This window comes from Branchiostoma belcheri, unplaced genomic scaffold (assembly GCF_001625305.1).
Source record: "Branchiostoma belcheri isolate BF01 breed outbred unplaced genomic scaffold, Haploidv18h27 scaffold85, whole genome shotgun sequence".
NCBI lineage: Eukaryota > Metazoa > Chordata > Leptocardii > Amphioxiformes > Branchiostomatidae > Branchiostoma > Branchiostoma belcheri.
In genome coordinates, this window is record NW_017804520.1 from 1182150 (window position 1) to 1208063 (window position 25914).

General features: G+C 42.4%; 3 protein-coding genes across 3 annotated transcripts; 2 read left to right on the top strand and 1 right to left on the bottom strand.

Moving 5' to 3' along the window:
• Positions 1–849: 849 nt before the first annotated feature.
• On the bottom strand, positions 850–8894 carry LOC109487079 (putative glycerol kinase 5). Its single transcript, XM_019791039.1, has 18 exons — positions 8548–8894; positions 7909–8002; positions 7376–7451; positions 6985–7078; positions 6439–6528; positions 6145–6186; positions 5812–5887; positions 5397–5458; positions 4854–4927; positions 4604–4664; positions 4372–4498; positions 4116–4220; positions 3588–3638; positions 3416–3459; positions 3041–3144; positions 2839–2898; positions 1890–2023; positions 850–1101 (listed from the first exon to the last, which is right to left on the bottom strand). The coding sequence occupies exons 1-18, from the start codon at positions 8779–8781 to the stop codon at positions 935–937; spliced, it is 1695 nt and encodes a 564-aa protein (XP_019646598.1). The 5' UTR covers positions 8782–8894; the 3' UTR covers positions 850–934.
• Positions 8895–10557: 1663 nt separating this feature from the next.
• Positions 10558–12213, top strand: LOC109487013. The gene is made up of 3 exons (XM_019790930.1): positions 10558–10634; positions 10784–10973; positions 11315–12213. Exons 1-3 carry the CDS (start codon positions 10560–10562, stop codon positions 12211–12213), a joined length of 1164 nt encoding a protein of 387 aa, XP_019646489.1. The 5' UTR covers positions 10558–10559.
• Positions 12214–12949: 736 nt separating this feature from the next.
• LOC109487077 (PTB-containing, cubilin and LRP1-interacting protein-like) lies at positions 12950–22512 on the top strand. Its single transcript, XM_019791037.1, has 2 exons — positions 12950–13113; positions 21118–22512. Exon 2 carries the CDS (start codon positions 21146–21148, stop codon positions 21950–21952), a length of 807 nt encoding a protein of 268 aa, XP_019646596.1. The 5' UTR covers positions 12950–13113; positions 21118–21145; the 3' UTR covers positions 21953–22512.
• Positions 22513–25914: the final 3402 nt, after the last annotated feature.

Genomic DNA, 25914 nt, shown 5'->3' on the forward strand with positions numbered 1-25914 from the left:
CTCCTAAAAATGAATTTACTCCGCAAATCCAACATTGCACTGGTTTACTGGTCTGTAGATACATTGTAATAGAACATTCAGTTTGATAAAAATATGTCTTAATTTGTATCTTCAAAGATAATAGCCCTTATTCAATTAAGCTTGAAGTTCATACAATGCTGAAGTTGAAGTATAGTACTGTATTAAAGATCCATTTTAGTATGACGCTACTCTTGTTTAACAGATAGTTTTAAAATATTAGTGATATATTTTTGAATGACCCTTAGTCAACCTAGACTATTTTAGCACTGGTTCTATGCTCCAATTGTTCCCATTGGTGAATAGTCTGCCAGAAATGATTGGAATCTGAAGATTTGCCTAAAATAGAGACAAAAGCCCTAATTGTCTCACTGTCCCAGCTCTAAAAGACTGTATTTTTCTTCAATGATGGTTAAAAAAAGGTGTTTGGCCCCGCATTTGTTTAGCTTGGGTACCATTCGGATTTTGCTCCGCTACACTAGAAAAAAAATCATGACTTTTTTCTAGCACAGTGAAGCAAAATCCAGATGGTACCCTGGCTAGCATTTGTTACTGTTAGGCCTAGGAAAAAAAAGTTGTGTTTCCTGGTTCCTGATGAACCCTAGAAAAAACTGTTGACCCTAGACTTTTTTTGAGTGGACCTGTGCCCCCCCAGCCAAAAAAACTGCAAGGATATAAATTTTTGGAGCTGATCAACCTTTTCTACCTCCATGATCTGACACCTGACTTGGTGACCTGAGTGATGGACATTGAAAATATAATTTGTTGTATTGTATAAGTTGGATCACTAGAGATTGCCAATGTCTAAAAAAAAAGAAAAAAAAGAAAAAAAAATGTCTACCTACTCACCCCAATTTTATCAGGACTAAAATAGGAAACACAACATTTTTTTCCTAGGCCTTAGCTGGTAATGTGTTTATTCGTTCTTTGCTGGATACCAGTACAGAGATCTCTTGACCGCCCGTTCCCACTGCTCCACAATGTGCCGGTACTTCTCCCACACACCCTCAGACACCGGCCGAGGCTGGAAGACCCGCTCTGAGGTCTGTAGACCCTTCAGTTCTTCCTTGCTCTTCCACATCCCTGCATCAACAATAACTACTTGTGAGATCACTGCTTCTGGTTCTGTATAGCTGGTATAACCACCCTTTGGCCTAACACCAGCTTTGAAGGCATGCAGTGTGGTGGCAGCTGGCTATATTACACCGAACGACCTGTTACACTCAATCTTTACACATCTAACTGCAGGAGTTGTTCAAAGCTTTCTAGTGATCATGACCCAACTGTGCTTGGTGGCAACAAGTTCCACTCTACAATAGTTCTTGCAAAAAACAAATTTTTGATCACCCAAATTCTTGGTTGATAACTGTGATATTTGAAGGCATGACTGTTTCTTGTTCTTTTCTGGCATTAGATACTTAGTGGTTAGTACCACATGCATAGCCTAGCCATTTTTCGTCTGTCTTCCAGCGACACCCACTGTAGGTAACAATTTAACAGAGTTATGAGACATGCAATGTCTTGGTGCAAGTGTACAAACCCTTCACAAAGAGGTGGATGTGCGGGGGTGTAGGTTAGGGGATTGTAATTATATAAAGTGTAATCAGACCTTCCTTAACGTGGTTGGCACTTCCACCTTTGATCCTTTTCAGTTCCTCTTTATCCTTCCATATTCCTGTATCCGTCAGGGGCAGTAAGGTAGGGGCAAGTATATACACAAAAATGTTTTTAAATCTGATCACAATATCTTAAGCATGAGTAAAGGAACCACCGGACTAAACTGGTTTGGTTCAAACTTAAAACACAACCACCTTCCCCCTCCTACCATGAAATCAAGTCCCGGAAAATAAATTTCCATAAAATGTACGTACCAACAGCAAGTCCTGCTAGAAAGGCTGCCCCAAGGCTGGACATGTCCACGTGTTTGGGCCTGGTGATCGTCCGGTTCAGGAGGTCAGCCGTCAGCTGCATCACAAAACTGTTGTTGGAGACCCCACCATCAGCTCTGTAACCAGAAGACCAAACAAAACTGCAGTTGGAGACCCTATAACTAGCTCTTCCATAGAAACATCACATAAAACTGTTGTTGGAGACCCCACCATCAGCTCTGTAATCAGAAGACCAAACAAAACTGCAGTTTGAGACCCTACAACTAACTCTTCCATAGAAAAATCTCATAAAGAATTGTATATAATACAATGAGAGTACTTTTAATGTCTAGGCACTTTCTCTTGCACTACCCTATATCTATAATGCAGATATTACTGTCAGCTCATGTTGCTATGTAATGACTATAACATTAAGAGAAGTCACTGCATAGCCGTCTGTATAGCCGTGCAAATACTATTATACGCAAACTCGCTTATTGTTCTTCATATGTTAAAAAGACGTTGTTTACAGCTCATTGCTCCCACCTTTTTGCTGCACAGTTGTGGGACAGAGCTAGTTCTAGAATTGTATCAAAGTGTCGAGTTGCTTACAATAACTGTCTTCGCATCATAATGTCACTACCCAGATTTTGTAGTGCAAGTGAAATGTTTGTATACAATAGGATTGACACATTTGATGCTACATGGCGTAAACAATGTTACTCATTTATATCCCGTCTATACAAGTCATCAAACAACATTATCCAATCTGTTCTTAAATCTGAAGTGATATTCCGTAGCAGATTCTTTCGCAATAACTGGGCCCGTCTGTACATATAGTCATATTATTCTTTTACTGATGTAATTGTGTGTGTATTTTATATGTATGTTGTATATGGGCGAGTTATGCCTGAAATAAAGAAAGAAAGAAAAGTACAAACAAATGACTTACCTGATGTAGGTAATTGGTATTTTTGTTTCGTTCAGCATGGTTTCATAAAGTTGCTTGTTTCTAAAAATACACAAAGAATAAAAATGTCAATTTGTCAATTCAAATTTGTCAAGCTTATAAACAGTTCAATATGATTTTCATGTAGTAAAAGAAAGGGTGGGACTGTACACCTAATTGGAGATGGAGAGTTTTGTAGATGTACCTGAAGACTAGTGACTCCAGCAGAGCCCTGAGCATGTGAGCCTTGGTGGTGGTGGAGGACAGGCCCAGAAACAAGGAGCAGGCTCGGGGGTCATTCACCGGGGCCTGCACACAACATGGAATGGGATGGGATGGGATGTAGAGAAGGGACATAGACATATTCACAGAACCGATGTTGGCAGCATGCATGTTGGCAAAACATACATTGCCTCTATAAAACCCAGATTTTTCATGGCTTTCATTTCATGTTTAGTCAATGTTGCATCATAATTTTGCCAATTGCAGGCAATATTTTTCCAATATATGAAAACTATCCTTGGGATATCATCCTTAGATGCACAAATACAACCTTATTCTGCTTCAGTACTGTACTTACCTGAATGCCATTGAAGGCAGGAACAAAATATACCCCACTGGAATCTGAGTGAAAAAAAGGGAGGAAAAATATGCCCCTGGTCATTCTTTTTGTCTGAGATCAGATTTGTAGTTTCGACAAAAAAAAAAAATTAATCACAATTCATGTAAAACAAAACCTATTTGAACCTCACCCTCAACAGACTCTGCCAACTCAGCTGTCTCAGCATAATCTTCAAATAGACCTGTTAAAAAACAAACAAACAAAAACTTATGCTACAGGCCTGTCCTTGGTGCTGAACACCTTTCACGCACAGGTATACACATTCGTCCTTGGTGCTGAAGATTATCCACACACAGGTAAACACACCTGTCCTTGGTGCTGAATGCCATCCACACACAGGTTAACACACCTCTCCTTGTTGCTGAACACCTTCCACACACAAGCAAACACCCCTGTCCTTGGTGCTGAACACCATCTTCACACAGAAAAACATGCCTGTCCTTGGTGCTGAATACCATCCACACACAGGCAAATATACCTGTCCTTGGTGCTGAACACCATCCACACACAGTCAAACACACCTGTCCTTGGTGCTGAACCCCATCCACACACAGTCAAACACACCTGTCCTTGGTGCTGAACCCCATCCACACACAGTCAAACAGCTCTAGTGCTTCTCAATATCAACAGGTAAGAAAATCATTACAGTTAAACCTACCAATAGACCTGGCCCAGTCTATAGCAGTTCCAGTGTCGCTGGCGTTTCCCTCTGCCAGAAAGACAATCTCGTCTCCGATCTTCCAACCAATCAGTGGGTACAGACCTAGACATAGACAAGATACAAAAAATCGCACTGTCACAAATACTATATATACTGTGTTTCTAATGACACAGCCAGATTTACCAACCTGTTTTCTTTTTTTAAAAATCTCTTTTTTTTTAAACTGAAAGATCAATTTACTTAAGTCTATTACCTGCCATGGAGGTATGTGGGGTACTACCAACGTTGATGTCCATGAAGCTCCCAGTTCCCATGGTGCATTTCACATCCCCAGGGTCAAAGCAGCACTCACCAAACATGGCCGCCTGTTGGTCTGCAACCTGTCACAGGATTGGTCAGATTTAACTACACCTACATGCATTCAATAGCATTCAATTGTATAAAATTGCACAAATATACAAGCAAACACATGTCACAATACCTACCAAGGAAGCAATGGGTATGGGAGCACCAAACCACTTTGTTTCACAGACACCATGAATCTTACTGGAAAGAAAGAAAAAAAGTTATAAAACTGAACTTGCTCCTGGTGCTGAAGTTTGAACATCATTCACATAAACACACAACCCTGTCCCTGGTACAAAGCAACATTTATCAAAGCATACTGTATTTGGCTTTGAATATAATAACTATGTAAAAAGGTCAAACATTGAAGTATGAAATTGTCAAGTATACCTTGTATCCTCCACTGGAGGAAAGATAGAAATGGGGATGCTCAACAAATTCGTAAAGAATTTGTTCCATTGTCTCTGTAAGGAAAGAAATAAGAAATAAGTATTGCTAATGCAGTAATAGAAAACTTAAATCACAGCTACGTGAACATTTACTGTGTGCTTATCTATGAGCAGACGTCGGTACATGTAAAAAAAATCATGAAGACACACTTTGAACCTAGGTTTCACTATGCATGATCATGTAGTCTGAGAGTAAATTTGAAAAAGTAGTGCCAGTAAAGCCACACTGACTTAATTTTATGGATGACAGCCTCTGAATTCCCTCAAATTAGTGCGCGTGGGCGAATAAAAAAATTCCAGCCAAAAAAATGCTGATAAACCTGGGTGACACCCTCCATAGTTACTGCCAGCTCCCTACTATTGCTAGCTACCATGGACAGGCCAGAGCTTTCTCGGCAGTGATTTTTTTGAGAACAGGCAAAAATCAATGCTCACACAGATGTCATCAATAAAATAAAATCAGTGTGGCCTAATTTAAACCTACTATGTATGGATCATAAAGTCCTGTTGAACTGGCACAAGAATAGTCAGTGGCATACACCTGGCCTGAAAATAAAAGGAATGAAACAATGCTAGTGGTAGGCATCAACAGAGAAAGATATGCACATTTGACAGGATCTGTCCTTGGTGCTGAACACAATCCACACACATTCATACACATTTCTCTTGGCATTGAATGTCACATATACATACATGTAGACCTGCCCTTGGTGCTGAATGTTATTACAGTATATATCCACACACAGGAAAATACACCCCTGTCCTTAGTATCAAACACACATACCTGTCACTGGTGCTGAACACCATCCATACATAGGCATACAACACACATACTGACAATGGCAATGATAAAATATCCAAGAAACAAAGACAGGAGAAAGAAATGCAACTGTGCCCACCTCCTGTTAGTTTCCACAGCAGCCAAGTGTCAATGGTTCCAAAAGAAACCAGACCATTAAAGGCACGTCTCCTCAACTACAGACAAAAGAAAAAAAGATTCAGAAGCAACACTTTTCAGTTCATCAAGATATGACTGAATACATTAAGATATTGGAATATGCATTGCTTAACCACTGTGCAGAGATATGCTTTGGGTACATCTGTTCATGTGTTTGCTTCTGTTTTCATTGCCACTTCTGTCCAACTTCTATACACGGAAGAAACATGCACAAAGAGGAGCAGACTACTTTGAGGAGCACACTAAATTGAGGGCAGCAAGAAATTGGACTTACTGTGAGGTTATTCTGCAGCAGCCACATGACTTTCATTGTTATCTGAAAAGCAGTCATTTGCATATTGTGAATTACGTCTATCTATTTATCTATGTATTACAGTGTAGTTTAACTTACATGTGGCTAGGGTTACCAAACTAGCCATTTACTATTAGTACATTAGAGAGGCCTATAAACAGTACAAACATATTGCACTGTTCTTGTGATTACTGTTTAAAGACGGTGTTACACCAAAAGACAGTTTACCTGTTATTTAAAACAAACAAACAAAAACAAACAAACAAACAATCTCACTTGTTGGGGGAGGAACTTCAGTACATTAGCTGCCAAAAACCGTTTACTTCTGGACATGAGGTACAACAAGCTTCCTCCACCGTGGACTGCCTAAAGATGATAACGTATACAAAAGGTCATTAACACAACATCTGTTTCATACAATATAATAACAGTGATTAACAAATTGTAACTACAGTACTAGTGTAATTGCAGTCTATACAATACACAAGTTCAAAATGATATGAAAATAAGTCCTCACAGATTAGAAAACATGATATGAACAGCATAGATTACCTGGCACTTAACATGTTTTTATGGAGAAAATCTGACAACTGGTGTAACTAACGTTACAGACTGACAAGAAGGTCAAATTGGTGTTCAAAATGGACTCTCTGCTAGGAGGAAATCAATAGCATGGTGGAGGAATATGATAATGAATTAATAAGAAAGAAATTCCTAACAAATCTAAATGCTTCATTGAGGTGTCAACTCATTAATTTGTTGTTGTTGTTGTTGTTATTGTTGTTGTAACAGTTATAGAACAGGAGACAGATGTATTCCTACCTTCATTGTTAAAGAGTTGTTCCACGATTCCACCAGTTCTGAACCTCTCAAGTCCTGCCAGGTCAGGAAATTATGGTACAGTTCTCCTGTCTCTCTGGGTGGGTGAGGATGAATACAGAAAAAATTATCATAATGGTGTTGGTAATATTCAGAAAATTAACAATGAAACTCTTTTGTCTAGCTGTTTTAAGCAGATGTCCATCCATTCATTTCTTAGTTTCTTCTTTCATCCATTTGTCCATCTATCAATCCATCCATCCTTCTGTCCATTCATCATGGACCATCTTTAATTTCCAGCCTAGCTGAAAAACACAGACCAATACAACGACCATTGAAAAATCTCTCAAAAATACATGCTAAAACCAAACATCTGCTTGGAGGTATTTCTGACCTGTCCCACATGGTGAAGGTGCACCTCTGTGTGGAGATGCCCAGCCCTGCCACCTGGCCAGCTGTAACACCTGCAGCTGTACAGGAACAATAACCATGGAAATATGAGCTTACTTAATAATAGACAGCACGTCGGCAGAACGTACTGCGCCTGCGCGAAACCCGTACATAGCATTTCGGCAGAATGTCTCATATAACTTATTATAAGGTTGTATTCGCTCATATAAGGTTAGCATTTTGACAGTAGTTTCCAAATGTTGTGTCGGAAAAAATATCCTCTGCAACAGGCAAAATTCTGATGCAACGTTGACCAAAAACCCAACGAAAAACGCAAAAATATGGGGTTCTGCGCAGGCGCAGTACATTCTGCCAACGTACTATAATAGACAGAACTCTAATTCATGTCTAAACATATTACAGGCTGAACAAACAAAATCAGTCATTTCCAAAAAAAGAACAGAATACATTTTTCCCTTTTTGGCCTTCTAGTCTGTTAGTGTTTGTGACAGTGCTAATAAAGTGTATCAAACCAACCTCTAATGGCCTCATTAACAACATCTACAAAGTCTGTCCACAGGACTTCTGGGTCCATCTCTACCCAGCCTGGCTGGGGGTGCAGTAAATGGACCTGGGGAAAATGAGCAAGATACAGTTAATGTTACATGTGGCGTTAACTAGTACTTTCACTGTAATATTCTATTCCAATCATAAACTATAATATTATTGTTACTACAGGGATATTTCACTTGCAGTCAGTCGAATATCATGAAAAAATGAAATGTAATTAATTTTATCTCTTCCTTGTGTGATTTTGTATGTATGTACTTGTGTGTAACATAATGTTATGCGTGTATGTGATTTTGAATGACGACTTTTACGGCTCAATTCAATAATGAACATCCTGGCGGTTTTCTATGATACTACAGCAGAACCTATATCTTCCGGATTTGATATAATTTTCGTGTTATGGTTTGGTAGTGATGCAGTGATGTCGTTCTTTCGGCATATGACGTTTATCTTTTGAACGCTTTGTCATATTTTACGCTATCCGTTGAAATGAGTTGTGTGTTATTTCACGTAAGTGAAACGTATTTTAACCAGATGGCTGCAATGTTTTACAGAATAAACCATTCATTCATTCATCTCTTCGGTCTATCATATCACAGATTCTACCTTCTTGCTGCTGGATCCCTTGACGTTGGCGAGTTTATCGTACACATGGCAGCGTAACGTCGACGTGCCGACGTCCACTCCCAGCACGTACTGGTCCCGGGGCCCGCCCCGTGGCTCCCGCGGGCCGGCCTGCGCATGCTGCCGAGGACCGCTTTGCGGCGGCACGGTGGCTGAATCACCACCGCCTGCCGGGGTGACATCTTCCTCAGAAGACTCCCTAGGATCATCGGACATCTTCAATAATCTTCATAAACAAGCAGACGTTTAATAAAAGACTTTTAACACCAAATCATCATTGAACTGGTCCAAAGTGCACACCTCTGAAAGTTATAACCTTTGAACTTTCAAACAAGACTGTCTCTCCTACTGTACATTTTTAGTGCCTGTGTAAACAAAATATCAACAGAAGAGTATACATGCAGATTTTGAGTCATATTCAAAACATTAATTATTATCAGAAGTAGTTCAATAATATGAAATGTACGTTTATGAATATTTTGTTGAATTTTTGGATAAGCAAAGATTTAAATCCGCAGGGCAGCTATGCATCAATGCCCTTTGACCCTATCTTCCGGAAGTGTACGTGTTGCTTTGGCGGGCTCTTCAAAAAATGTAAGGTTGGTCCAGGAATGTTTCGGTTCGTCTTAGTCTAAGTTCATTATTGGCAAACCTTCTACTTCACGCAGTTTGTGCAAAACACGCGGTTTTTTGGGAATCAAGGCTGGCCATAATTTGCTGCTTTTGTGATTTGTTTATGTCTTCGTTGTACTACTGGCCCCATGCCCCCCTCCCCCACAAAAGATGTACTTGTACACAAAAGATGAGCACCCTCTTGTACTCTTTATTCCTTGGCTGTGCACAGAACTTTAGGATGTAAACTTATTCTACTGGCTGATGTAGAACACTATTGTGCCCTTGCACAAGCAAAGGTACGAAAGTAACGGGTTCCTTACTGGGCGCCCAGTACGGAAACCGTGGAGAAAATAGCGTCGATACTCGGGGCCCAGTTCTGAAGAAAGCTCTAAACTGGAATTCCAGTTCGGACGCGGCGTTATTCCAGTACTGAAGCTTCGTCAGAACTGGAAGTTCAGAACTGAATCTTGTTTCGGAACTCGTTTTCCAGACCTGAACGCCCGTCGGTACTCGGACCCCAGTACTGTGTTGCGTCCCGGCTACAGGAAGGCTGGTTCAACTGGTCATTCAGTACTGGTTACCCAGTTCGGAGGTCATTCAGTACTGGAAAGCCGAGTGTCGATGTACCTAAGTAACGGGTTCCGTACTGGATTGACCAGTAAAAAGTGACTCTACAGTACTGGAAGCCGAGTTTTCAAATTATTTCCGAACTGGGCTTCCTGTTCTCACGTTCTAATTTGTACTGGGATGTTCCAGTACTGAATACGATATGTCTCAATACAGTAGTAGAAGTAGCCTTGCTGACATCACCAACGTATAAACTAGTATTGGTCTATAACTGGTCGATGTGCCGATCTTCAACAGCCCGCTCTTCGTTGTTAGCCGCCCGGCAGTTTCTCTCGTCTCCCGTAGACGCTTCCTGTAGGTATTCTCGTTGTCCTCCGGCAGCCGTGTTCGCCTTATGTTGCGGCGGCCGTCCGGCAGCTTGCCCGGCTTTACTACCGCCCGGCAGCGCTTGTAAGCCGGGCTATACTCACGCCAAAGCCGCTCCGCGTTTTCCAGTACGGAAGGAACGTTCAGTTCTCGGTTTCCAGAACTGATTCAGAGTTTTCCAGTTCTGAAGTCGCCTCAGATCTGGACGCCCAGTTCTGACAGAACTTCCGAACTGGAAGTTCAGTTCGGAAGGCACCTTCAGTACTGAACACCGAGTACTGAGGGAGGAACCCGTTACTTAGGTACTTTTGCCTTGCACAATAGCCTACTAAACTTATTCTAAAGTAAAAAGAGTGAAAACAAATCGAGTGCTGTCACATAAATATATCTAAAATGCCCCTGTACTTTTACATGAAACTATACATTGTACTTTTTTGCAGATCACCATGGGGAAAAGAAAGGAACCGACCCACAAGCCTGTCCCTTGTGGAGTGTGGGTTTCCAAGAAGAGGCAGAAGCAGGTGTGTATATTAAAACTTCCTGTGGTATCTATATCATATTCCAGGGATTTCCCTAGCCTTCTGCTGAATTCAATCTTACCTTAGATTTTGTTCCTCATTCTCTGCCCTATGGTCATTTAAGTGTTGAACAATTTCTTCCTTCCCTTCAGTTGTTACTGCCGCAGCCAAAGCGTGCCAGGCTGTCATCTGTGACTGTCATTCCAGCACGCCAGCTAGGTGGCACTAGAGAGCTGCCCAAACGACAGGCCACCATCATGGAGATCTTTGGCAGGAAAGATGCTGACCCAGCTGCTTCTGTCTGCAGTGTGACTTCAGGTCAAGTTTGTGATTCTAGCAAAAGTGAGATTTCAACACATGCCTATGATTTACAAAATAAAGGTACATATAATATGACAATGATAATTATTTGCACATTCATGCCCATGTGGGCTAAGCGCAGTACATGTACTTTTACATAAGTCATATAGACACTGAAATTCTACAGAAGTGCTACACTACATCTGTTGCATACAGATCATTGATTATATAGCAAACTGAATTCACAAACATTGATTTCATGTTTAATATGAATATATAGTATACAATGTACATGATTGTAAAAAAATACATGTACATGATTAGTCTTTTGAGTGATGTGCTACAATCATTCCCAGACCAATAATGACATCTTATACATACAGGTACAGCACAGGACCACCAGAAAGCACCAGATTCCAACAGACTCGATGCTAAATATATGTCTCCAGAGTCGGCTGAACAACAAAACATACAGAAGACTTCACAGAAGAACTTGTCAGATGAAGAGGAATACAGCTATAGTTTAACAGATAACTCACAAAATGACCAGACTCTTTCCCCACTCAAGTACACGCTAAATTCTCAAGGTAGCATAACATGGAAGACTCCATCCATATTGCCATTTAGTGAGACCAGTGATGACATTTTCACTCAAAATCAGACTGAGAATGATTCTGAAACACCACAGTCAAAGACAATATGGAAACCAGGGGATGTTACAGAGAGTTGTGAACATGCAAAGCACCAGAAAACAAGAGTTGAAAAACTGCTGCAACAGACTGAAAATTATGAAGATTTGTCCCCACCCATGTATACTCTGGACACACAAGGAGACCTGAAGGCCAAGTGCCCAACAGAACACAGTTGTCCTCAGACTTTAGGTCACCAAAGTCTAACTCTTCATGAAAAGTCAATGTTTGATGCCATGCCATGTACTGAGGCATTGTCACCTCTGCAGTACACGTTAGACACACAGGGGGAGCTGGTGTACAATGACAACCACTGCTGTGGAGATGCAGGGAGTTGGCAATCAGAAGAGAGTCATCCTTTAACGTGTGAACCTAGTGATGAGGAAACTGAAGATGGTTCTCAGTCTTTAGAGCCAGAGGAGTTATCACAGCTTAGGTACACACTAGACTCTGAAGGAGAACTGAGGCGTAAAGAAATTAGTAACAGTCATTATTGCACAAACAGTCCAATCCTCAGTGATGGAAAAGTTTTGGATGAACATTGTAACTCTCTCAGCTACAGTGAAAAATTATATGATTCACAGTCATTTTGAAACTGAGAATAAAGTCCCTGCAAAGATAAATAAATTTACAGTAATTGCATCTAACGAAATCTGTGAAATAGCAATCTTCAATGGTTTGTAACTTTGTACTTACTTGAAAATAAATTTGCCTTGTATTGAAACATATTGGCGTTTCTTTCCTACGTATAGTAATGAATGTAGTTAACTGTTCCCACTTCAAGAACCAAAGTATTGCCTCCTTGCGGAATTTGAATGTATTACATCTATTGAGGCTTCATTCACAGGCAATTTTCTCAAGTTCGTCTGGGCAGGAAAAACTTGCATGGGGACACTTATTGTCAATGTTAGAAAACCAATTGTACATGTACAACGTTTTATCACTCGTGTCAGATCAGGGAGCTAGAAAAGATTGATCCCTTCCAGGGGTCCACCTCCAAAAAAGTCTAGAGTCGGCAGGTTTTTCTAGGGCGGTCGGGAAACAGGAAACACAACCTTTTTTTCCTAGGCCTAACAACTTGCAAACTGTCGCACACTCCACCTGTCAATCAATCACGGCGAATTCCCGCGTAAAATTCCGACCAATGGGTGACCCTGACGGCGGGACGGCTGTGTGATGTAGATGCCGACAGCTGTCGCGCCATTTTTACTGCACGCACAGCTAGCCTAGTAGCGTACCCAGACTGTTGAATCACGTTCCGGAGCGGTGGAAGCAGCAACAGTCATAATACATCCTCCCTACGTGTGTTTATACTTCCTTAGTATATAACCTAGGCTATTCCGCCAACGCGTCTACCAGCGTCACGACATCGCAATCTTAACGTCTGCGTTTAGGACACGGACTCATTTCTGCTGCTTCCTGAGTTGGCATAACTGGGCATTCTTCAATCCGGTGTCGACACAAAGAGACATTTTACTATCTCCACAAACCAGGTACGTATAACCTTATGGGAAAATGTCATGATTTAAACTTGAACACGGGTGCTATGCAGGGCTTCCTCTTAACAATGAATGGAATCACGTCGCTGTACTACCCTTTTTACCATCTCCCCACCATCGAAACCAATGTAATTTTGCTTTAATCCATCCAAATTAGAGCTTTGCTCTCGAAATTCGCTGCTCTAAATGTCAGGGGAAAGCCCTCAATTATCTGTATGAAAGCCGTAATGATTTTTCGTGCCAGACAACTCGTGGTACACATTCCCGTTCCTTGATATATCGGCCTTGGCGTCTTCCTTAGCCAGACCAATATCTGCAGCGACATTTTCTCCGCTTTACTGGCGGTTGAAATGCATGGGAGAAGACAGTAATTGCTTCAGCTATCGAACACCTGTGGCATGCACCATTTCTTGGCACAGATAACTTGCACGTAGGATGATGTTTGAAGGTACCAGAGTGTAAAAATGTCAGTGTAAAACGGTTAGAGTAGCGTGTTTTCAATGAGTAAATAGTACAGTAGTAGGGCAACGTTAGTGTGTAAACAGTAGTTGATGTGTAAACTACGCAGTTCGTGTAAAAGGTAGTTGTGACATTTAAAGGTACTGTTTTTCGTGTGTAAAGGGTTTTCTGCGTGTAGACCGTAGTATGTGTAAATGGGTTTTGCCAGCGTACCAACGGTGGTGGTCACTTTGTGAAGGATGATTGGCGTGCGAATACTCAAGATGCCCTCTTTGTCAACACAGCCAACATGTACCAGCACGTGGTCTCTGTTTACTATCAGATGGTGTCTGGTTAAATATGTCTAGATACATGTGTAATCTTTATAGTGTCTTCGTCGTCACGTTATCCTTTTCGTTCTTTATCTAATTCTCCGCACGACATCGAATATCTAGAGCCGTGTAGATGTTCAAATAGCAATACTGGTGAAAGGTCAGTTCTGGCCCGTGTACTGGGCTGCGTGGATCCTGGCACGAACTGTGGGCACAGATCGAACTTGGAAGTTATCCAAGTCATCACTACATTGTTAAGGTCACCCCACACCTCCTAAAAGGGTTTTAACGTCTGTATAGTAACATTACTATTAGCTATCATCCCAAATATAGAAAACCATCCTTTTTTGAGAATTTGAAATTAGGAAGAAAATTTCGTTTTGATTTTCATATAATTTAGAAAATGGTAAATTATTGCCATCAATTATTAGCTGAGTTAATTGCACGTTATTCTAAACGAATTCGCTCTCGTAAATTTTAAGCGTAATGGCTGTCAAATATTGCTTCATAAATCAGCGTTCTATCAATTGTACATCAATGGCTATTTCAGAGGTTTGAGACTGGTCAGGCAGTTGGAAATCCCTACATTGCAAAACCAGTCATAGATTATCTGGAACCACTGAAGACCGGATATTATCTGTCGTAAATGGCAGTGATCGTCGGGAAACCCTTTCTTGATTTGAATAAGGCCCGATTTAGACTAGAAACGCTTAAGGGGTTTTGGCCAGGGAAACGTTTTGGAACGGTTAACCGTTCCCGGTCTAAAGAGGAAAAAACGGTTTGTTATGGGTTTTCGCGGACCGTTTCCGAAAACCACCTCCATCGTGGTTTTCGACCGTTTCAGAACCCTTCAGCGGGGGGCCCGAAACGCTTTTTGCTAGGTCTAAAGTCAAAGGGTTTCTTGAAACGGTAAACCAGGTCACGTGTCATATGCTAGTCACATGCTAATAAGCCCGCGCGCGTCCATTTTCTGGTAGATTCGCGCCATATTCGATTGTGTCCATTTTCGCCATTTTATATCAGGTATTTCTCGAATTTTCGTCATCCTTTATGTCTGGGGGGATGGCAGAAGGCCAGGGGAGGGTCTGGACCCAAGAAGAGATCCGCTGCTTGATCAGCTTGTGGGCCGATCAAACTATACAATCCCGCTTGGAGACCTCGCGTAATAGGGAGGGCATACAGATGCTTGTGGACGGGCTGGCGGCTGAGGGGTATTTACGCACCCCAAAGCAGGTTCGGGCGAAGTTCAAGGCCCTGAAACACAAGTATCATAAGGCCAATGAGGCAAACCGTAGAAGCGGTTGGGGAGGTCATCATAGGTCACTGTGGGTCAGAAACATCCTGCGCCACGGGCGGCCCGAAACGCTACCGACTCTGTGTCTAAAGACGAACCGTTTTCTGTGGCGAAACGTTTCGTACCGTTTCGAAACGGTATACCGTTTCTAGTCTAAATCGGGCCTAAGATTATCTGGAATACCCCAAGAGAGCCTCACGCGTGCTGGGCCCGCCAGTGAACTCCAACTCGCCCCGGCGGATGACGGATCGCCCTATTGATGTTGTGGACGGTTTTCCGATCACCGCTCGCCGCCGGGCAAAGTCGGGGTCCCGAGCCGTAAACAGATGGCCATGGCGGGCTTTTAAGGCACGGAACACTGCTCTTTTCGATACCCTTGTTCTTAAAATTCTAGTATTCCAGCTACGAGAAACAACGGCCACCAGACGCGCGCTGTGAACCAGTGGATTCCACCACCACAAAGGATTTTTGTGACAAGCTGGGAGGTAATACTAGACGTTGTCTTTTTCTAGAGCTCTCTTCCTAGCTTACATGATTACAAACGGTTATCTTAATGTGTGTATGTCTAAGGACGTCAGGACGTGTATGCTGATGTTGTGTGTTGATGTACCAGTCATCTGCGAATGTTGTCGTTAGCGTTCTGTTGACCACCGAAGCACAACTGTCGTGAACACTGATGCCATGTGTTCGTATGTGTGTGTGAATGGTCCCGTTTTGTCCTTGGCCCAGTCTCCACCATTTCTGGGGGCTGAGAAATCGGCTAATAAGGTGAAATAATTTACCAGAGAGCTTAGCCGACTATAGGAGTTCAATTCACATTTTTTAAACCCCCATAGTCGCTCCGACTTCATTCCCTGGCGAATTATTCTTCCTTTTGTTAATAGCCGATTTCCACAACTAGCATATTTCCCAGCGAGCCTAATAGTCCGGAAGAGACTGATGACTACCCCTGGTCCTTATGGTTCCGATATTCATAGACGAAACCTGGGAGACCTATTCATGAAACCTGGGAGACTGGGAGGACTGTGATGAAGTGGGACAGGACATAGAGCATGATTTCCTCCTCTAGATACGGGACGTGACGTGTTTTAATAAGGCTAAGGAAAGAAAAATGTTGTGTTTCCGGCTATACGACCGACCCTAGCAAAAAAAAAACGACCCTAGCAAAAAAAAAAGCCCTAGCCTAGGCCGCCGATGAGAGACATAAAATTTTCCATCAGACAATATAGTGCTGCATACCGGTTCACTGGGCCAAATATCAGAACCGGACCTGGCGTTTCGGCTCAAGTAAAATAAATGCATAATATTTACCTTTGCATATGGTCTGCTCTGTTAATTCTTATTCAAACACATTCATACACAGTGTATATGGTCAGACAGGAGTCTAAATCCCTGTTGCTATAAAATTGCAACATGATATAACCCAACACCAGTTACCATGGTGGCGTCTGGTTCAGGTCATTGACCTTATTCGTTTGGAGAAGAAGAAGAAGAGGAAACAGAGCAAAAACAATATGTTTTCCTTCGGTAAACATAAAAACACCACCAGTATACTGGTGCATTTCAGTGTTACAGAAAGTGCATGTATTTGTTTGGTATTTATTTGATGAAGTGAAGTGAATCCCTACCTACCGACCCTAGTTTTTCAGTACCGTTATAGAAAACACAACTTTATTTTTCCTAGGCCTGTCTCCAGCTCCGATCTTCCGAATGAAAACACAATGATCTGTCATTAGATGAAGGGATGTTTTGCTGGTCGTTGGTTCAAGTAACGATGTAATCGGTAGTGCGTCTGAAGGAAGGGTTTTCCGTCGATCACTGACACTTAAGACGGATAATATCCGGTCTTCAGTGGTTCGGGTCCAAGTTTCTTCCGTTCAATTACCACTGGGCTGATTGGATCGGTCGCCGCTGGAATTACACACTGTTTTATTGATATGCATCTTCGTAACGAAATGTCAGGAAGCGGAGAACTGTAGATATGTCTCCACTATGGTTCTCACCTACGGATTGATCTGCTGGATACGTATCCTGCGGCAGATTTAATTCGTTGGTGATGGGAAGGCCTAGGGAAAAATTGTTGTGTTCCCAGGCGAAAAAACTAGGGTCGGCATCTTGTTTTTTTCGGGCCTCCTTCTTTTTTTTTTGCGTTCTCGCATTAGATTTAGGGTCTCCAGAGGACGTCATCCATAAAAATTAGATGGTGTAGCCTAATGTATGTTGTGTGAGTAAATGATACTTCTTACACCCAGCCACGAAAAACCAACGGTTCCCCCTGCCAACACGCATTCTTGGGGCGTCCAGAATAGTTCCCAGGCGATCCAGGAGGTTATAATTTTTGCTCTACGGCGAAGCAATTTGTGATTTCTGACGTGCCCGTTTCAAACCTGTGGCGCGGATCTTTGGGGAGGTGGGATACAGATTTCATGGTTGATCGAAGGCGTGGAAAGGTGACATTCATACTCTCCTAGCAGAGGCTGATGGGGGAAGATCGTTACCTTTTATATATGGCCCCCTTTTTTGTCGCTACCCTTGGGTGGCGCATGCCCTCTCTGGCCAATGGATACTGCCTGACCAATTTGATACTGTCATTTTGCCACCCTAGGATCTGCTTGGAGATTAGACATTCATACCACACTGCGGCCCATGCAGCCGCCATTACAAAATCTCTAAGCTAGATCTTTCGCCGGCTGCAAGACAGTAACAAATTGGCCAGGCAGTATCCATTTGCCAGGCAGGTTAAACCATTTGCCACTCGAAGGTTGGGCTGGCGTAAAAAAAGATACCTGTCTAAAACAGGAAACCCCGCTGAAAATGCCTAAAACACGCCACAAATAAGTCAAACCGCAACCTCTGCTTGGAAAGTACGCCAAAAATAGGCCAAAGGCTAAACCTCTGCTGGAAAGTACGCCAAAGAATAAGCCGAAGCCTAAAGCTCTGCTTGAAGAGAAGTCATAACATACGTACGTCAGACCGACAAGATTGTAGACTCTGTTCACGGGCTGTGTACTCTGTCTGGGCCGGCTAACCCTCGGACTCTTCCTGACTACAAATAAAGCAATCTCCAAGCAGATACTGGAAGGGTAAATCGCAACAGCACCTTTCTGGGACCTAACTGTTATCCAGCCCAGCCGGTCGGTGGAAATAAGTACGGAAACACAGACAAACACACGGACACACGGCGAAAACAAAACTTCCGTGCACGAAGCTCGATGAAACCAATGACATTATACAGAAGTCCTTGGTAAAACTATTGGTGCAACGTTCTCAGCCTGGCACTATTGAAGAAATAGCTATAGAAGATCACCGTCATATTTCATAAAAACTGGCAGGGAATCTTTGCTCTTGTCTTACATATTTTACATGCAGGCAATGACCAGGCCGATAATGTCATAAAGATATTGTTATCCTCTATGTATCAGTGATTGTGCACGGTTTTTTTTGTGTGTGTCATGTTTCCCACATCAAGTCTTGCTATACCACACAAATGTTGAGAAGGGCTCTTTTGAAGCCATTCCTTGCTTTTCAAATTGGTATTTTCTGTGTGTATTTTTTGTGTTTTTCTACCAATTCAGACGTAGGGATAACAGCAACATCCTTTGAGAAGCCTTACCTAACAAGGACCCATGCAGATGAATTATTCAGGGAGAGACACGACATAATCTGGTCCTGGCACGGACAGGCACCCGTTCTCAGAATTCCCGGCCATTGTTAGAGCTACAGGATAAATGGAATAGAAAATAATCTGCTTTTCAACCACGCAATTCTGCCCGGGAAAAAGGCTTTGTTCAGTCGACAATACAGAGGCTCGCATAGGGGTTGCCACGATGCCAAAATATCCCATCACAGAAACTCCGTATTTGTTCACACAAACTCCACTTTGAAAAAGACAGACATAACTACATTCCTCAGCAGCAAGAAATTTGCCAGTTTTTGTAATTCAGATAATATTGCGGATGTTGACTGTGCCTTATATAGATATGGGAGATATCATCTATACTTGTATACAAGATAAGTTTCCCGTGTTTAGGCATTTAGATAGAACAGAAACAAATCGTCTTAGTTTATGAAACTAAACAAACCAAGTACATATCATAAGCTCAATATGTTCATGCATCTACGAATCAATGAATTAATTGTAGAGCCTGCTAAAGAGGCTATGCTGTGGAATGTTACAGCACAGACCTCCATTCACAGGTTTATTTAGCGGGTGGAGCTAGAGATGGGGAGAGGACTTGTAGTACGTTATGATGAGGGTTATTTTTGTTGTGGTATGGGGAGAATGTTGACCTCGGAGGTCAGTAGGCTCAGGTCGGCAGCTGGAGAGTGGTAACATCGCGGTCAGCTCTAAAACAACAGCGGTCGACTCTCACTTACCTCCGTGTACGGAAGTTTTGTTCTCGGGTTGTCTGTTTGTGTGTTTGCTTGTGTTTCCGTTGTTATTTCCACGTTATAAGCACGGGGAAGACACTGACAGGACGTTAGGCAATGATCTTAGAAAAGATTATCTCATTTTCTGTCTTCAATTTCCTAAAACATGCGTGTAACACGGATATAAAAGACTACTTGTATTGACTCTCTCTCCCTCGCTCTCGCTCTTTCTCTCCCTCCCTCCCCCCTCTCTCTTTCTCTCTGTGCCTCTATCTCCGTGTCTCTGTGTATCTCTCTATCTCTATGTGTGTATCTCTCTGTGTATCTCTCTATCTCTGTGGCTCTCTGTCTCGCTCTCTCTCTTGATCTCTCGCTGTCTCTTTCCCTCTCGCTCTCTCCCTCTCTCTTTCTATCTAAGTATTGTCAGCTCTTGGGGGTGGTACACTTGGAATTTATTGCGGTCCATTTTACCCCCCTGCCATTAATACCACAACCTCGTTCCAAAAGCGATTGTTCCAATTACCGGGACATGGTGCCTATAACCGTCAAGGACATCATATCGAAGGCCACTAAAAAGGGTTGCACTAATGAGCTTTGGTACATACAAAAGCTCCTTGGCTACATTGGACGTATTTTACCTTCTGGCTAGTACATCTAGATCCTTGGCAGTTTTACGATGTTTCGTGTAATTTCATGATGATGTAGTGAGTCCATGTCTTTATTGCCCTTTTATTAATGGTTTTTATCGACCGAAGAAACAAGAGCTCGTGAAAAATGCAAACGGCACTAGCCTAGGCACCGGTAGTAAAAATAATGAACTTCAATAATTATGTTAGACGCATATTTTACTTGTCATCATACTGGATAAAGTAGAAAGCTGTACAATAAGGAGGTACTATAAAATTTGGGGAGGGGAATAAGTATTAAGGATGCAACAGCCTCTTATAGTACCAAACCGGGTCTCTATATTTGAACGCTTTATTCAATGTACCGTTTTATTGTAACTCTTTGAGCAATATTTCTGAAACTTTAATGTAAATATTAGCATTATCCATTTTCATATGATGACCATATTGTTGATTAATGAGGTAGCAACAATGGGTAGAGACAGGCAATTAATAATACAGTGCAGAAATACGCACAGCTACGTACGATGATATTTGGTATTCAGACCGCCCGCTGGATGCGATTCAGCTGACTGCTCAGAATTTTTGCTTTCCCAAAGCTCCTCTATTTGTGTAGTTATCATCTTCCGTCTGACACAACCGTTGGACAATTGCCGTCCAGGTAAACTGTAACGTAGTTTGTGGGCATCAAGGAGAAACCTAACCTGGTATTCTGGCCCCTCAGATGATTCGGGTAGCTGAAATAATATGTAGACCAGGCTAGGATTTTAAAAAAAAACTCCAATTTCAATAGGACTTATTAGTGGAAAAATTGCCGTCTTTTGTTGTGTTCCTCTGCTATTCAAACGTGTAGTCACCATGGCTACCTCCCAATGGAGGTCAGCCCCACGCAGTTTGTAATCTTCTGTACAATTTCTGTGTTCTATTGTTGTTGCAGGAGACGCGCCGGTGGTGTACGTGCAGCCATGTTGCTGAGGAAGTCTCTCTCCTTGCTGACGCTGAGGCGGGGTAAAGACGTGGAAGCCATCGAACTGTCTGAGACGGAAGCGTCCCGGCAGAAGACTCGCCATGTCGGGTTTATGGTGGTGTACGCCGGGAAGGTACCGCTGGGGGAGGACGTGACGCCGGGGCCGGGGTGTACGGAGTCCGCCGTCTCTCAACTCTTAGGCCCGGCGGCGCACGCGAACGTGGAGGTGCCGGGCCGCCTGGACATCCTACCCCACGGGATCAGAATGTCGAGGTCCCGGGAGGAAAATGACGACGTCCACGACGTTCAACAGCAGCAGCAACAGGACACTCTGACGTTTGACTTGCAGAGAATCGCCTTCTGCTCGGCAGATCACAAGGCGAGGAATAACGTGTTCTCCTGGGTGTACCGGGAGGTGGGCGAGGTGGGGCGGCCCGTGCTGGAGTGTCACGCCGTCCTGTGCGAGAGCCAGCGGCACGCCAAGTTCTTCGCGCTGCGCCTCGGCCACTTCTTCAACTCGGCCTGGAACCAGATGGCGCGAGCTGAACAGTCCCTGCGGCTCCTTCAGGAGGGAAGGAAGATCCGGAGAAGCAGCACCGAGCACGGGTGCCTCGGCGGCGCCTCCACGACAACATATCCAGCCCCTCGCCGCGGACACACGACGTCGCAAACCAACGGTGTGGTCGCCGAGAAACCGACGCAGAACGGTGCGGTACCAACACCGCCTGCCCCCGGTCAGGACACGCTGAAGAACGCCGACGTCTCGCATGCGTCTCAAAACGGGGTCGCCGAGATCTTTATATGATCTCCAAGGACTACAGAATGTGTTGCCGACCAGTATCTCGACACTATTGAACAAGACGTTAGCGAAAAACGCACAGTTGTTTAGATGGAGACCCGAACAACCCATACATGCAATTGACAATACTGTTGTTGCAGATGATGTTGTTGTTTTTGTTCTACGAGAATCTGTAATTATGTTCTTATCGTTCTTGGTCATTATTCCAGCTTGACGACAAAGTTCTGAATGGAAGCGAATGTAGTAATCGCAGTTTTTGGGATTTTAAGTTCCGGACACTCTAAATTAGTCTCTATCAAACATTGACTTTCTGCAAAAATAGTTTTTAAAACGGCCAAACAGACTGAATACTCAGCTCCTATTTAGTCATTTTCTATATATCGTCGCATTAGCGATTCTGGTAGAACTTACGATGTTCGAACGATGGCGATAAAGACATAGATTTTAACCCGAAACGAAAGTAGACAAAAGGCTTTTCTGTAACGGACAGAGCCTTGTACACTTGAATCTGGTGAACAGACATTCAATTGTAACATATCTTTCTGAATAAAACAATTACAATATGTATATATATGTATATATGTAAATAAGCCTTCTAATTTCTTGTCATGATGCACCGTTAAGGGTTTCAAATGCACACAAAAAATAGATTAATGTTAAAAATAATATAAACTGGAACGGCATAGTTTGATAAGTTTGGATAGTCGGGATAAGAAACGAACTTATGACCTGTACCAGGCTTCGGAAGCGGCTGGAAAGAGTAGAAATTGGCTAAATAGACCGATAACATGCCAGGGGAGCTGTTCCGCTGAGGAGGCGGCATGTTATCTATTTGGCCAATCTCTACTCTTTCCAGCCGCTTCCAAGAACTGGTAGAGGCTAGCAAACTCAAGCGACTGGAGTGGAACTCCCCAGAGTGGAAACCAAAGGTGGAATAATCCCGTTATCTGACCAGTTCTGTCTGGATTCCTGTCTATTCTTCAGGCCAATTTTCCCACCAGGACCAACATTCCACTACTGTACAAAACAGTGCGGCTGGGTAGTCATTCATTTTCAAGCAGATGTAGGTTTGATCGAGTCAGTGTTTCACGCCTCTTTGTACTGGTCAGCGTTGTTCTATCTTCCTCCTACTAGAAATGGTTAAAAAGCCTCTAAATGTCCTAACACTAACCAGGATCCTACATCTGCTTGGAATTTTTTTCTTGCGTTCAGATTCAGTAGTGCCTAAAAGAGTAACGTTAACAAGTAGTAACAGTACAGTACAGTACAGTACGGTACAGTACAGTACAGTACAGTACAGTATACTGTTAAAATGGTTCTACGAAACTTTCCTAAGAGTCTCCTATGCCACCTGTTCAAATGTCTTAACAGACGTCTGCACACTGAAGAGCTCACCAAGACAGTCCGGTCTTTCTTTGAACTTTTCCCACACTTCTAAGGGCACCTGAGCAAACCGAGGACTAATTGTGAACCACGCCATGGCTCTTACTGAGATAGCGCGGTCCAGCGGGCACAGGGAGAACACTTGGAACGGGAAGTTTGGCAAGTTTGCCAATATGACTGAACTCGGGCCTGTTTAAACGTTTCCTGTTGTTGCACAATCTCTCGCTGTAAGGGGCTAATCGGGCCACCTCCCCGAGAGAATCAGCCTCTACCCAGGCTTCAAAAGCGGCTGGAAAGAGTACCGATTGGCCAGACTGATCACTTGCCAGGGGAGTTGGTATCCACTCGAGCTCAGAGTACAGTTTGCCGCTCCCGTTCGCAAGCCGCGCCCCGAAGCCTGTTAGAGGCTACAGACAAGGGCCGCTAGAATGATGTATTCTGGTCAAAGGTTAAGACACTTATATAAGATCCGCTTTTCAGCCTTTAACTATGTTAATCTTTTGTTATGACTAATGTTAATGAAAAGGAATCCATTTGTGTCTCGTGTTGTGTTGACTTGCTGACGGCAGGGTGTTGGGAAACACTGCCTCTATGCGGAGGTGAGCAGAAGTGCAGATTACGAACATGCCCCATGAGACATGAGACAAAATAATGCAAACTGGATCAAGTCTGTAAAGAGTCAGACTTTTCAGACATCATCCAGTATCTTTCATCCGTGACTCGCTGACTTCGATTCTAAATGAACCCACGCTTTACTTGGATACATCTTCTCAGAGAGAAAATATTTTCCACCAGGATGAATTTCAGCTGCAGTTCAGCAGGAACCGCAGGGTGTCGCTTGAATAGCCACAATCGTCCATGGTACTTTCTCGTTTGTGAAAGGGTCATTTTCGCATTGCCAGGTACTAGTATAGCATTTGACAACATGAAAGAAAATTAGGATATTCTGGACTTTTATTATTTCTTATTATCATCGTTATCATTATTCGAAGTTAAACTTGTTTATTTGCTTGTTTGTTTGCTTGTTTGTTTGTTTGTTTGTTTGTTTGTTTATTTCTTTGTTTGTATGCAACTGTTTATACTTGTATGCCACTTCGTATTTTTGTAATTCGGGGTACTGGGTTGCTCTAGCCTAGTGAAACGCGACAGAAATAAATAAATTTTCCAGTAAAGCCCAAATCATGATGCACGTAGTAACGTTGGTAATCCTGTCTGATTGGAAGTCATTATTTCTATAGATCATTCTGGCACGTGGTTAAGATGTGATGCTGGGGCGATTATTTTCTGCATCTGTGTAAGTGATGCAGACCTCGGCACAATCTACATGTATATATATAATCTACACAACCTATATTCCGTGGTACCTTATTTATTGTTTGACTGTATCAATGCAATGCAGAGATATAAAATGGACTACAGAACTAGTACCTAATATAGATAACAGAAAAATGTATAAATTTACTGAGTGAATAGTGTAGCTGTTTGGGGAAACAACCATCTTAGCTTGCTATCAATTAGATAATGGCATGAATACACATGCGTTAAAACGTGCCATCTTCCCATTCTATACATGGTGTCCGAATCCCAGCATAAATATTAACTTACAAATCTATCTGTACTTCGTTTGACAAGACGAGCTCCTAATAATCTTTAATTTGTATTTCTTGTCGGTTGTAGACGGTGAGGCAAGAAGCTGCTGATATGTTTAAAGGCATCCGATGCCGATTTTAGGGCGTGGAAACCCGATTTGTCAAAGCCAATATTTTAGTCATTTATCTACATACTGAGTTGAAACCATACTGTCCCAATGTATATTGACCCTCATGGAGCAAAAATTCCCAAAATTCTGACGGAAAATGGTTACTGGAAGGGCCCTGGGCTGATTTTTAGGTTACCACCCAGAAAATAAAGGACTCATCTTGAGGATCGTTTCTGCAGCTTTAAATGCCCAAAGTATGAAATACTGACTCAAATGTGCTAATGTGATATCACAAAGATTACCTTTAATATTAAGAATATTTCCAGTTTTGCTGCTCTGAAATCGCATTGGTTGCCTTTAAGAATTTGATTTCTAGAAAATATGTGTGTTACATAAACAAAGCGTTTTGTAGCAGGATAGACGTCACTGTACAAAAGACGGCGGCGAATTTGACGCACGCCGCTGCACTTCATGTCATTTAGGTGTTAAAAAACTGCTAATTTGCATACGCAGACACGTACAACAGGTAGACTCCACACTAACTGTGACTCGTGAAAGTCAGAGTGATAATTTTGAACGGCGCTTGTATTTCTGTATTCAAATAGTCAAAGTTTTCTTCATTGGGTGAGGAACGGGACTTGCATCCATCAACTTTTTAATATCTTTGTTCTTTATTAGATTGTTTGATATTTATTTTCCTTCGTATTTCATTCATATTGGATTTCATTTTGTAATAACCTGTGTTTTTGTAATTGTAAGTGGTAGGGTAAAATTAATTCTTTGTAACTTGAGTGCGTTCGTCAACCTTTTAATATCTTTGATCTTTTCTTACATTATGTTAGATATTTATTTTTCTTCGTGTTTCAGTTCTATTGGATATCATTTT

Coding starts and splice junctions, on each gene's coding strand:
- LOC109487013 (XM_019790930.1), top strand. CDS start 10,560: ATGGGGAAAAGAAAGGAACCGACCCACAAGCCTGTCCCTTGTGGAGTG. Junction 10,635..10,783: donor CCAAGAAGAGGCAGAAGCAG/GTGTGTATATTA, acceptor CCTTCCCTTCAG/TTGTTACTGCCGCAGCCAAA. Junction 10,974..11,314: donor AGTTTGTGATTCTAGCAAAA/GTGAGATTTCAA, acceptor TTATACATACAG/GTACAGCACAGGACCACCAG.
- LOC109487079 (XM_019791039.1), bottom strand. CDS start 8,781: ATGTCCGATGATCCTAGGGAGTCTTCTGAGGAAGATGTCACCCCGGCA. Junction 5,459..5,811: donor GCTGTGGAAACTAACAGGAG/GTGGGCACAGTT, acceptor TTTTATTTTCAG/GCCAGGTGTATGCCACTGAC. Junction 4,499..4,603: donor CCATACCCATTGCTTCCTTG/GTAGGTATTGTG, acceptor ATCCTGTGACAG/GTTGCAGACCAACAGGCGGC.
- LOC109487077 (XM_019791037.1), top strand. CDS start 21,146: ATGTTGCTGAGGAAGTCTCTCTCCTTGCTGACGCTGAGGCGGGGTAAA.